The sequence below is a fragment of the Ranitomeya variabilis genome, chromosome 2 (assembly GCF_051348905.1).
Source record: "Ranitomeya variabilis isolate aRanVar5 chromosome 2, aRanVar5.hap1, whole genome shotgun sequence".
Taxonomy (NCBI): Eukaryota; Metazoa; Chordata; class Amphibia; order Anura; family Dendrobatidae; genus Ranitomeya; species Ranitomeya variabilis.
Window position 1 is genome coordinate 531,277,259 of NC_135233.1, and position 14,673 is coordinate 531,291,931.

Here is a 14,673-nt window from a genome sequence, read left to right on the forward strand (position 1 = left end):
TGTAGTGTCTATACCTCCTGTACCCGTGCTGTATACAGTGTATATACCTCCTGTACCCATGCTGTACAGTGTATATACCTCCTGTTCCTGTGCTGTATAGTGTCTATACCTCCTGTACCCATGCTGTATACAGTGTATATACCTCCTGTACCCGTGCTGTATAGTGTCTATACCTCCTGTACCCATGCTGTATAGAGTATATACCTCCTGTACCAGTGCTGTATAGTGTATATACCTCCTGTACCAGTGCTGTATATAGTGTATATACCTCCTGTACCCGTGCTGTATACAGTGTGTATACCTCCTGTACCAGTGCTGTATAGTGTATATACCTCCTGTACCCGTGCTGTATAGTGTATATACCTTCTGTACCTGTGCTGTATAGTGTATATACCTCCTGTACCAGTGCTGTATAGTGTATATACCTTCTGTACCCATGCTGTATACAGTGTATATACCTCCTGTACCCATGCTGTATACAGTGTATATACCTCCTGTACCAGTGCTGTATATAGTGTATATACCTCCTGTACCCGTGCTGTATAGTGTATATACCTCCTGTACCTGTGCTGTATAGTGTATATACCTCCTGTACCAGTGCTGTATATAGTGTATATACCTCCTGTACCCGTGCTGTATAGTGTATATACCTCCTGTACCCGTGCTGTATAGTGTATATACCTCCTGTACCTGTGCTGTATAGTGTATATACCTTCTGTATCCGTGCTGCATAGTGTATATACCTCCTGTACCCATGCTGTATACAGTGTATATACCTCCTGTACCCATGCTGTATACAGTGTATATACCTCCTGTACCTGTGCTGTATAGTGTATATACCTCCTGTACTGTACAGTGTATATACCTCCTGTACCTATGCTGTATATAGTGTATATACCTCCTGTACCCGTGCTGTGTAGTGTATATACCTCCTTTACCCGTGCTGTATAGTGTATATAGCTCCTGTACCTGTGCTGTATAGTGTATATACCTCCTGTACCCGTGCTGTATAGTGTAAATACCTCCTGTACCTGTGTTGTATAGTGTATATACCTCCTGTACCTGTGCTGTATAGTGTATATACCTCCTGTACTGTACAGTGTATATACCTCCTGTACCCATGCTGTATATAGTGTATATACCTCCTGTACCCATGCTGTATACAGTGTATATACCTCCTGTACATGTGCTGTATAGTGTCTATACCTCCTGTATCTGTGCTGTATAGTGTCTATACCTCCTGTACCCATGCTGTATAGTGCATATACCTCCTGTACCCATGCTGTATATAGTGTATATACCTCCTGTACCCGTGCTGTATAGTGTATATACCTCCTGTCACTTGTTGTATAGTGTACATACCTCCTGTCCCTTGCTGTATAGTGTATATACCTTCTGTATCCGTGCTGTATAGTGTATATACCTCCTGTACCCGTGCTGTATACAGTGTATATACCTCCTGTACCCGTGCTGTAGTGTCTATACCTGCTGTACCCGAGCTGTATAGTGTATATACCTCCTGTACCTGTGCTGTATAGTGTATATACCTTCTGTATCCGTGCTGCATAGTGTATATACCTCCTGTACCCATGCTGTATACAGTGTATATACCTCCTGTACCCATGCTGTATACAGTGTATATACCTCCTGTACCTGTGCTGTATAGTGTATATACCTCCTGTACTGTACAGTGTATATACCTCCTGTACCTATGCTGTATATAGTGTATATACCTCCTGTACCCGTGCTGTGTAGTGTATATACCTCCTTTACCCGTGCTGTATAGTGTATATAGCTCCTGTACCTGTGCTGTATAGTGTATATACCTCCTGTACCCGTGCTGTATAGTGTAAATACCTCCTGTACCTGTGTTGTATAGTGTATATACCTCCTGTACCTGTGCTGTATAGTGTATATACCTCCTGTACTGTACAGTGTATATACCTCCTGTACCCATGCTGTATATAGTGTATATACCTCCTGTACCCATGCTGTATACAGTGTATATACCTCCTGTACATGTGCTGCATAGTGTCTATACCTCCTGTATCTGTGCTGTATAGTGTCTATACCTCCTGTACCCATGCTGTATAGTGCATATACCTCCTGTACCCATGCTGTATATAGTGTATATACCTCCTGTACCCGTGCTGTATAGTGTATATACCTCCTGTCACTTGTTGTATAGTGTATATACCTCCTGTCCCTTGCTGTATAGTGTATATACCTTCTGTATCCGTGCTGTATAGTGTATATACCTCCTGTACCCGTGCTGTATACAGTGTATATACCTCCTGTACCCGTGCTGTAGTGTCTATACCTGCTGTACCCGAGCTGTATAGTGTATATACCTCCTGTACCCATGCTGTATAGTGTCTATACCTCCTGTACCTGTGCTGTATAGTGTCTATACCTCCTGTACCCGTGCTGTATACAGTGTATATACCTCCTGTACCCATGCTGTACAGTGTATATACCTCCTGTACCTGTGCTGTATAGTGTCTATACCTCCTGTACTTATGTTGTATACAGTGTATATACCTCCTGTACCCGTGCTGTATAGTGTCTATACCTCCTGTACCCATGCTGTATAGTGTATATACCTTCTGTACCAGTGCTGTATAGTGTATATACCTCCTGTACCAGTGCTGTATATAGTGTATATACCTCCTGTACCCGTGCTGTATACAGTGTGTATACCTCCTGTACCAGTGCTGTATAGTGTATATACCTCCTGTACCCGTGCTGTATAGTGTATATACCTTCTGTACCTGTGCTGTAGTGTATATACCTCCTGTACCAGTGCTGTATATAGTGTATATACCTCCTGTACCCGTGCTGTATAGTGTATATACCTCCTGTACCCGTGCTGTATACAGTGTGTATACCTCCTGTACCAGTGCTGTATAGTGTATAGTGTATGGCAACCTCTGGCTCCAATACTTCAGAGACCTCTATAAAGACATTCCAAAGGAAGAGCTAAGCCAAGAACAGGAAAACATAATGGCGAAACTAAAAGCAATGGAGGAAAAAATCAAAAACTTCCAAAACCCGGTGGATACAGCTATAACACTACAGGAAGTAGCCGAGAGACTCTCCTCCGTAAGATGTAGAAAAGCCAGTGGCCTGGACGGAATCCTACCAGAAATGCTGAAGTACAGCCCACCAGAAATACAGGCTGCAATGGTTAAACTCTTCAATATTGTGCTGAGCGCTGGCTACTTCCCTCGTACCTGGAACCAAGGCCTCATCACACCCATCCACAAGAGTGGGGACAGGTATGACCCAGCCAACTACAGAGGCATATGTGTCAGCAGCAACCTGGGAAAACTGTTCAACAGTATCCTGAACAAGAGGATCCTCACCTTCCTCACCGAGCACAACGTCCTCAGCAAGAGCCAAGCAGGGTTCATGCCGAACCACCGAACCACTGACCACATCAACACTCTGCACAGCCTCATTCAGAGACACGTCTACAATACAAAGAATGGGAAGATATACGCCTGCTTTGTGGACTTTAAAAAGGCCTTTGATTCAGTGTGGCACCCGGGCTTATTCCTGAAACTGCTGGAGAGCGGAATAGGAGGAAAGACCTATGATGTCATCAAAAGCTCCTACACCGAGAACCGCTGCAGCGTGAGTGTGAACAGCAGAAGAACAGCTTATTTCCAGCAGAACCGCGGGGTCAGACAAGGCTGCAGCCTAAGTCCAACACTCTTCAACATTTACATCAACGAGCTGGCTACCGTCCTGGAATCCTCCTCAGCACCAGGTCTCACCCTCCACGACACGCAGGTGAAATTCCTGCTGTATGCAGACGACCTGCTGCTGCTGTCACCAACCGAGAAAGGCCTCCAGGACAACCTGAAAATCCTAGAGAAATTTAGCTCCACCTGGGCTCTACCGGTCAACCTAAAGAAAACCAACACCATGGTGTTCCAGAGGAGAAAGAGAAAATCAGACCAACACCCATCATTTGTCCTCAACAACTGCGACCTCACAGGAACGGACAAATATACCTACCTGGGCCTAGAGATTCACCGGTCAGGGAGCTTCAAACAAGCCATAGAGACCCTGAAAGACAAGGCCTGCAAAACCTTCTATGCCATCCAAAGGAAACTCTACCATCTGAAGCCACTAGTGAGGGTCTGGCTAAAAATTTTCGACTCCATCATCGCCCCAATCCTCCTGTATGGCAGCGAAGTCTGGGGTCCTCACACCTACCCAGACTGGTCAAGGTGGGATACCAGTCCAACAGAAATATTCCACCTGGAATTCTGCAAGCACCTTCTCCAGGTCCATCGGAGCACCTCCAACAGTGCTTGTCGGGCCGAGCTGGGCAGATTCCCTCTACACCTAACAGTTCTAAAGAGGGCGCTGTCATTCCGGGCTCACCTGCATAGGAGCAATCCAAGCTCCCATCACCATAAAGCCCTGATACATGTAGGTGAAACAGAAAAACCAGAACCCTCGGAACAGCCCAGCCAAACCCAACCGGACCAGAACACCAATCACAACAACCTGACAAAAGCCGGAATCAGGAAGATGGCAGAAGAAGGCCAGGAGAGGTATGTCAGTGACTGGAAGAATGATATCAACAACTCACAGAAACTGATCATGTACCGGAGCCTACAGAGAGAATACAGACTGGCCCCATATCTGGAGAAACTTCCGGACCCCAGAGATCGCAAGATCCTGAGCCGATATAGACTCAGTGCCCACAGTCTGGCCATCGAATGTGGCCGACACAGGCAGAACTACAAGCCCAGGGAAGAAAGACTGTGCCAACACTGTGATCAGGAGGCCATAGAGGACGAAACCCACTTCCTGCTACACTGCTCCAAATACTCAGCAGTGAGGGACACTCACTTCAGGAGACTCTCACATCTCTTCCCGGACTTCATCACCATGAAGGAGGAAGAGAAAACATATATCCTGCTGGGAGAAGAAGAGAGAGCAGTGGAGATAGCAGCGCGGTATGTGAGCGAATGTCATAGACTGCGAGAAAGACAGCCATGATGCCATGGACTATAGCCTCCACAATGGATCTGCCCCCATCCACCTTCCCTATGCCATGGACTATAGCCCCCACCCTGGATCTGCCCCCATCCACCTTCCCTATGCCATGGACTATAGCCCCCACCCTGGATCTGCCCCCATCCACCTTCCCTATGCTATGGACTATAGCCCCCACCCTGGATCTGCCCCCATCCACCTCCCCTATGCCATGGACTATAGCCCCCACCCTGGATCTGCCCCCATCCACCTTCCCTACAGCTCCTACCCAACATCCCCACAGTCCCTATCCCTATTGCCATTATACACTTGCTTTGGCAAAACTGATGTGTATTTGGTCCTGCCAATAAAGCTTCTTTGAATCTTGAATCTTGTGTATATACCTCCTGTACCCGTGCTGTATAGTGTATATACCTTCTGTACCTGTGCTGTATAGTGTATATACCTCCTGTACCAGTGCTGTATATAGTGTATATACCTCCTGTACCCGTGCTGTAGTGTATATACCTCCTGTACCCGTGCTGTATACAGTGTATATACCTCCTGTACCCGTGCTGTATAGTGTATATACCTCCTGTACCCGTGCTGTATACAGTGTGTATACCTCCTGTTCCAGTGCTGTATAGTGTATATACCTCCTGTACCCGTGCTGTATAGTGTATATACCTTCTGTACCTGTGCTGTATAGTGTATATACCTCCTGTACCAGTGCTGTATATAGTGTATATACCTCCTGTACCCGTGCTGTATAGTGTATATACCTCCTGTACCCGTGCTGTATACAGTGTATATACCTCCTGTACCAGTGCTGTATAGTGTATATACCTCCTGTACCCGTGCTGTATAGTGTATATACCTTCTGTACCTGTGCTGTATAGTGTATATACCTCCTGTACCAGTGCTGTATATAGTGTATATACCTCCTGTACCCGTGCTGTATAGTGTATATACCTCCTGTACCCGTGCTGTATAGTGTATATACCTCCTGTACCCGTGCTGTATAGTGTATATACCTCCTGTACCCGTGCTGTATAGTGTATATACCTCCTGTACCCGTGCTGTATAGTGTATATACCTCCTGTACCCGTGCTGTATAGTGTATATACCTCCTGTACCCGTGCTGTATAGTGTATATACCTCCTGTACCCGTGCTGTATAGTGTATATACCTCCTGTACCCGTGCTGTATACAGTGTATATACCTCCTGTACCAGTGCTGTATAGTGTATATACCTCCTGTACCCGTGCTGTATAGTGTATATACCTCCTGTACCAGTGCTGTATAGTGTATATACCTCCTGTACCAGTGCTGTATATAGTGTATATACCTCCTGTACCCGTGCTGTATAGTGTATATACCTCCTGTCACTTGTTGTATAGTATACATACCTCCTGTCCCTTGCTGTATAGTGTATATACCTTCTGTATCCGTGCTGTATAGTGTATATACCTCCTGTACCCGTGCTGTAGTGTCTATACCTCCTGTACCCGTGCTGTATAGTGTATATACCTCCTGTACCCATGCTGTACAGTGTATATACCTCCTGTACCTGTGCTGTATAGTGTCTATACCTCCTGTACCCATGCTGTATACAGTGTATATACCTCCTGTACCCGTGCTGTATAGTGTCTATACCTCCTGTACCCATGCTGTATAGTGTATATACCTTCTGTACCAGTGCTGTATAGTGTATATACCTCCTGTACCAGTGCTGTATATAGTGTATATACCTCCTGTACCCGTGCTGTATACAGTGTGTATACCTCCTGTACCAGTGCTGTATAGTGTATATACCTCCTGTACCCGTGCTGTATAGTGTATATACCTTCTGTACCTGTGCTGTATAGTGTATATACCTCCTGTACCAGTGCTGTATATAGTGTATATACCTCCTGTACCCGTGCTGTATAGTGTATATACCTCCTGTACCCGTGCTGTATAGTGTGTATACCTCCTGTACCAGTGCTGTATAGTGTATATACCTCCTGTACCCGTGCTGTATAGTGTATATACCTTCTGTACCTGTGCTGTATAGTGTATATACCTCCTGTACCAGTGCTGTATATAGTGTATATACCTCCTGTACCCGTGCTGTATAGTGTATATACCTCCTGTACCCGTGCTGTATACAGTGTATATACCTCCTGTACCAGTGCTGTATAGTGTATATACCTCCTGTACCCGTGCTGTATAGTGTATATACCTCCTGTACCCGTGCTGTATACAGTGTGTATACCTCCTGTACCAGTGCTGTATAGTGTATATACCTCCTGTACCCGTGCTGTATAGTGTATATACCTTCTGTACCTGTGCTGTATACAGTGTATATACCTCCTGTACCAGTGCTGTATAGTGTATATACCTCCTGTACCCGTGCTGTATAGTGTATATACCTTCTGTACCTGTGCTGTATAGTGTATATACCTCCTGTACCAGTGCTGTATATAGTGTATATACCTCCTGTACCCGTGCTGTATAGTGTATATACCTCCTGTACCCGTGCTGTATAGTGTATATACCTCCTGTACCCGTGCTGTAGTGTATATACCTCCTGTACCCGTGCTGTATAGTGTATATACCTCCTGTACCCGTGCTGTATAGTGTATATACCTCCTGTACCCGTGCTGTATAGTGTATATACCTCCTGTACCCGTGCTGTATACAGTGTATATACCTCCTGTACCAGTGCTGTATAGTGTATATACCTCCTGTACCCGTGCTGTATAGTGTATATACCTCCTGTACCAGTGCTGTATAGTGTATATACCTCCTGTACCAGTGCTGTATATAGTGTATATACCTCCTGTACCCGTGCTGTATAGTGTATATACCTCCTGTCACTTGTTGTATAGTATATATACCTCCTGTCCCTTGCTGTATAGTGTATATACCTTCTGTATCCGTGCTGTATAGTGTATATACCTCCTGTACCCGTGCTGTATACAGTGTATATACCTCCTGTACCCGTGCTGTAGTGTCTATACCTCCTGTACCCGTGCTGTATAGTGTATATACCTCCTGTACCCATGCTGTATAGTGTCTATACCTCCTGTACCTGTGCTGTATAGTGTCTATACCTCCTGTACCCGTGCTGTATACAGTGTATATACCTCCTGTACCCATGCTGTACAGTGTATATACCTCCTGTACCTGTGCTGTATAGTGTCTATACCTCCTGTACCCATGCTGTATACAGTGTATATACCTCCTGTACCCGTGCTGTATAGTGTCTATACCTCCTGTACCCATGCTGTATAGTGTATATACCTTCTGTACCAGTGCTGTATAGTGTATATACCTTCTGTACCAGTGCTGTATAGTGTATATACCTCCTGTACCCGTGCTGTATACAGTGTGTATACCTCCTGTACCCGTGCTGTATAGTGTATATACCTTCTGTACCTGTGCTGTATAGTGTATATACCTCCTGTACCAGTGCTGTATATAGTGTACAGTGGGGCAAAAAAGTATTTAGTCAGTCAGCAATAGTGCAAGTTCCACCACTTAAAAAGATGAGAGGCGTCTGTAATTTACATCATAGGTAGACCTCAACTATGGGAGACAAACTGAGAAAAAAAAATCCAGAAAATCACATTGTCTGTTTTTTTATCATTTTATTTGCATTTTATGGTGGAAAATAAGTATTTGGTCAGAAACAAACAATCAAGATTTCTGGCTCTCACAGACCTGTAACTTCTTCTTTAAGAGTCTCCTCTTTCCTCCACTCATTACCTGTAGTAATGGCACCTGTTTAAACTTGTTATCAGTATAAAAATACACCTGTGCACACCCTCAAACAGTCTGACTCCAATCTCACTATGGTGAAGACCAAAGAGCTGTCAAAGGACACCAGAAACAAAATTGTAGCCCTGCACCAGGCAGGGAAGACTGAATCTGCAATAGCCAACCAGCTTGGAGTGAAGAAATCAACAGTGGGAGCAATAATTAAAAAATGGAAGACATACAAGACCACTGATAATCTCCCTCGATCTGGGGCTCCACGCAAAATCCCACCCCGTGGGGTCAGAATGATCACAAGAACGGTGAGCAAAAATCCCAGAACCACGCGGGGGGACCTAGTGAATGAACTGCAGAGAGCTGGGACCAATGTAACAAGGCCTACCATAAGTAACACACTACGCCACCATGGACTCAGATCCTGCAGTGCCAGACGTGTCCCACTGCTTAAGCCAGTACATGTCCGGGCCCGTCTGAAGTTTGCTAGAGAGCATTTGGATGATCCAGAGGAGTTTTGGGAGAATGTACTATGGTCTGATGAAACCAAACTGGAACTGTTTGGTAGAAACACAACTTGTCGTGTTTGGAGGAAAAAGAATACTGAGTTGCATCCATCAAACACCATACCTACTGTAAAGCATGGTGGTGGAAACATCATGCTTTGGGGCTGTTTCTCTGCAAAGGGGCCAGGACGACTGATCCGGGTACATGAAAGAATGAATGGGGCCATGTATCGTGAGATTTTGAGTGCAAACCTCCTTCCATCAGCAAGGGCATTGAAGTTGAAACATGGCTGGGTCTTTTAACATGACAATGATCCAAAGCACACCGCCAGGGCAACGAAGGAGTGGCTTCGTAAGAAGCATTTCAAGGTCCTGGAGTGGCCTAGCCAGTCTCCAGATCTCAACCCTATAGAAAACCTTTGGAGGGAGTTGAAAGTCCATGTTGCCAAGCGAAAAGCCAAAAACATCACTACTCTAGAGGAGATCTGCATGGAGGAATGGGCCAAAATACCAACAACAGTGTGTGGCAACCTTGTGAAGACTTACAGAAAACGTTTGACCTCTGTCATTGCCAACAAAGGCCATATTACAAAGTATTGAGATTAAATTTTGTTTCTGACCAAATACTTATTTTCCACCATAAAATGCAAATAAAATGATAAAAAAACAGACAATGTTATTTTCTGGATTTTTTTTTCTCAGTTTGTCTCCCATAGTTGAGGTCTACCTATGATGTAAATTACAGACGCCTCTCATCTTTTTAAGTGGTGGAACTTGCACTATTGCTGACTGACTAAATACTTTTTTGCCCCACTGTATATACCTCCTGTACCCGTGCTGTATAGTGTATATACCTCCTGTACCCGTGCTGTATACAGTGTGTATACCTCGTGTACCAGTGCTGTATAGTGTATATACCTTCTGTACCTGTGCTGTATAGTGTATATACCTCCTGTACCAGTGCTGAATATAGTGTATATACCTCCTGTACCCGTGCTGTATAGTGTATATACCTCCTGTACCCGTGCTGTATACAGTGTATATACCTCCTGTACCAGTGCTGTATAGTGTATATACCTCCTGTACCCGTGCTGTATAGTGTATATACCTTCTGTACCTGTGCTGTATAGTGTATATACCTCCTGTACCAGTGCTGTATAGTGTATATACCTCCTGTACCCGTGCTGTATAGTGTATATACCTCCTGTACCCGTGCTGTATACAGTGTATATACCTCCTGTACCAGTGCTGTATAGTGTATATACCTCCTGTACCCGTGCTGTATAGTGTATATACCTTCTGTACCTGTGCTGTATAGTGTATATACCTCCTGTACCAGTGCTGTATAGTGTATATACCTCCTGTACCCGTGCTGTATAGTGTATATACCTTCTGTACCTGTGCTGTATAGTGTATATACCTCCTGTACCAGTGCTGTATAGTGTATATACCTCCTGTACCCGTGCTGTATAGTGTATATACCTCCTGTACCTGTGCTGTATACAGTGTATATACCTCCTGTACCCGTGCTGTATAGTGTATATACCTCCTGTACCAGTGCTGTATATAGTGTATATACCTCCTGTACCCGTGCTGTATAGTGTATATACCTCCTGTACCCGTGCTGTATACAGTGTATATACCTCCTGTACCAGTGCTGTATAGTGTATATACCTCCTGTAGCCGTGCTGTATAGTGTATATACCTTCTGTACCTGTGCTGTATAGTGTATATACCTCCTGTACCAGTGCTGTATATAGTGTATATACCTCCTGTACCCGTGCTGTATAGTGTATATACCTCCTGTACCCGTGCTGTATACAGTGTATATACCTCCTGTACCAGTGCTGTATAGTGTATATACCTCCTGTACCAGTGCTGTATATAGTGTATATACCTCCTGTACCCGTGCTGTATAGTGTATATACCTCCTGTACCCGTGCTGTATACAGTGTATATACCTCCTGTACCAGTGCTGTATAGTGTATATACCTCCTGTAGCCGTGCTGTATAGTGTATATACCTCCTGTACCCGTGCTGTATACAGTGTATATACCTCCTGTACCCGTGCTGTATAGTGTATATACCTCCTGTACCCGTGCTGTATACAGTGTATATACCTCCTGTACGTGCTGTAGTGTATATACCTCCTGTACCAGTGCTGTATAGTGTATATACCTCCTGTACCAGTGCTGTATATAGTGTATATACATCGTGTACCCGTGCTGTATAGTGTATATACCTCCTGTACCCGTGCTGTATACAGTGTATATACCTCCTGTACCAGTGCTGTATAGTGTATATACCTCCTGTACCCATGCTGTATATAGTGTATATACCTCCTGTACCAGTGCTGTATATAGTGTATATACATCCTGTACCCGTGCTGTATATAGTGTATATACCTCCTGTACCCATGCTGTATATACCTCCTGTACCAGTGCTGTATATAGTGTATATACCTCCTGTACCCGTGCTGTATACAGTGTATATACCTCCTGTACCAGTGCTGTATAGTGTATATACCTCCTGTACCCATGCTGTATATAGTGTATATACATCCTGTACCCGTGCTGTATATAGTGTATATACCTCCTGTACCCATGCTGTATATAGTGTATATACATCCTGTACCCGTGCTGTATATAGTGTATATACCTCCTGTACCCATGCTGTATAGTGTATATACCTCCTGTACCAGTGCTGTATAGTGTATATACCTCCTGTACCCGTGCTGTATAGTGTATATACCTCCTGTACCTGTGCTGTATATAGTGTATATACCTCCTGTACCAGTGCTGTATATAGTGTATATACATCCTGTACCCGTGCTGTATATAGTGTATATACCTCCTGTACCCATGCTGTATATACCTCCTGTACCAGTGCTGTATATAGTGTATATACCTCCTGTACCCGTGCTGTATACAGTGTATATACCTCCTGTACCAGTGCTGTATAGTGTATATACCTCCTGTACCCATGCTGTATATAGTGTATATACATCCTGTACCCGTGCTGTATATAGTGTATATACCTCCTGTACCCATGCTGTATATAGTGTATATACATCCTGTACCCGTGCTGTATATAGTGTATATACCTCCTGTACCCATGCTGTATAGTGTATATACCTCCTGTACCTCTGCTGTATACAGTGTATATACCTCCTGTACCCGTGCTGTATAGTGTATATACCTCCTGTACCTGTGCTGTATATAGTGTATATACCTCCTGTACCCGTCCTGTATACAGTGTATATACCTCCTGTACCAGTGCTGTATAGTGTATATACCTCCTGTACCCGTGCTGTATAGTGTATATACCTCCTGTACCAGTGCTGTATAGTGTATATACCTCCTGTACCAGTGCTGTATAGTGTATATACCTCCTGTACCCGTGCTGTATATAGTGTATATACCTCCTGTACCCGTGCTGTATACAGTGTATATACCTCCTGTACCCGTGCTGTATACAGTGTATATACCTCCTGTACCCGTGCTGTATACAGTGTATATACCTCCTGTACCTGTGCTGTATATAGTGTATATACCTCCTGTACCCGTCCTGTATACAGTGTATATACCTCCTGTACCAGTGCTGTATATAGTGTATATACCTCCTGTACCCGTGCTGTATAGTGTATATACCTCCTGTACCTGTGCTGTATACAGTGTATATACCTCCTTTACCCGTGCTGTATACAGTGTATATACCTCCTGTACCAGTGCTGTATAGTGTATATACCTCCTGTAGCCGTGCTGTATACAGTGTATATACCTCCTGTACCCGTGCTGTATACAGTGTATATACCTCCTGTACCTGTGCTGTATATAGTGTATATACCTCCTGTACCCGTCCTGTATACAGTGTATATACCTCCTGTACCAGTGCTGTATATAGTGTATATACCTCCTGTACCCGTGCTGTATAGTGTATATACCTCCTGTACCTGTGCTGTATACAGTGTATATACCTCCTGTACCCGTGCTGTATACAGTGTATATACCTCCTGTACCAGTGCTGTATAGTGCATATACCTCCTGTAGCCGTGCTGTATAGTGTATATACCTCCTGTACCCGTGCTGTATAGTGTATATACCTCCTGTACCTGTGCTGTATACAGTGTATATACCTCCTGTACCCGTGCTGTATACAGTGTATATACCTCCTGTACCAGTGCTGTATAGTGTATATACCTCCTGTACCAGCGCTGTATATAGTGTATATACCTCCTGTACCCGTGCTGTATAGTGTATATACCTCCTGTACCCGTGCTGTATAGTGTATATACCTCCTGTACCTGTGCTGTATACAGTGTATATACCTCCTGTACCCGTGCTGTATACAGTGTATATACCTTCTGTATCCGTGCTGTATAGTGTATATACCTCCTGTACCCATGCTGTATACAGTGTATATACCTCCTGTACCCGTGCTGTATAGTGTATATACCTCCTGTACCTGTGCTGTATACAGTGTATATACCTCCTGTACCCGTGCTGTATACAGTGTATATACCTCCTGTACCAGTGCTGTATAGTGTATATACCTCCTGTACCAGTGCTGTATATAGTGTATATACCTCCTGTACCCGTGCTGTATAGTGTATATACCTCCTGTACCCGTGCTGTATAGTGTATATACCTCCTGTACCAGTGCTGTATAGTGTATATACCTCCTGTACCCGTGCTGTATAGTGTATATACCTCCTGTACCCGTGCTGTATAGTGTATATACCTCCTGTACCAGTGCTGTATAGTGTATATACCTCCTGTACCCGTGCTGCCTACATCTGCACACGCTGAGCCGTTCCCTGCCCCCTTTCTCTCACACATAATGGGCTGCGGCCCCACCAGATGTTGCTCCCATGGAAGGAGCGGAGAGCGGCTGCACTAGGCCGCTGCCACCAGAAGGGGGAGCGGGAGGAGGCGCCATGAGCGGTGCATCCTGGGAAATAAACCAACATGGGGAGCAGCTCCGTGTTCAGCGTGCGCCTCAGTCCCACGGAGTGAGAGTCTGACGTGACCCCCCCCTCTGCCGCCATAGCACGGCCGCTGCGTCACCGCCTCCCGGGGACGATGTGAGGGGGCTAAAAGCCAGGAACCGCAGCCTCTCCCGGATGATGGACAGGAACTACCCGACTCCCACCTTCGCCGACCCGCTGGCCCCAGCCTCTCCCGCGGCCTGGGCCTACGAGCGGAGCGCGGCCGGGATAAAACCCAGGTATGCACAGCTGCTAGGGCGTGGAAGTGGGGTAGGCAAGCCCGGGGATGTGAGGCCTCGTCCTGCAGGCCGGGATTCCCCTCCTGTCAGCGGCCAGGGCAGAGCGGAGGGAGGGGTCCCCGCACAGTGTAGGGGACGCCGGCCACCACAGCCCGGGGATCCTCCCAGCAGCAGGCCGGGTCCCAGCACT

General features: G+C 45.3%; 1 protein-coding gene across 2 annotated transcripts in view; it reads left to right on the forward strand.

Moving 5' to 3' along the window:
- Positions 1-14,128: 14,128 nt before the first annotated feature.
- The window catches only part of QSER1 (glutamine and serine rich 1), a 187,358-nt gene continuing 186,813 nt past the window's right edge, over positions 14,129-14,673 (forward strand). The window contains exon 1 of one of the 2 annotated variants that reach the window (XM_077288096.1): positions 14,129-14,483. In XM_077288096.1, the coding sequence (XP_077144211.1) occupies positions 14,380-14,483 (104 nt within the window). In that variant the 5' untranslated portion in view covers positions 14,129-14,379. The remainder of the gene's footprint in view (positions 14,484-14,673) is intronic. The other variant, XM_077288097.1, reaches the window with a different exon arrangement.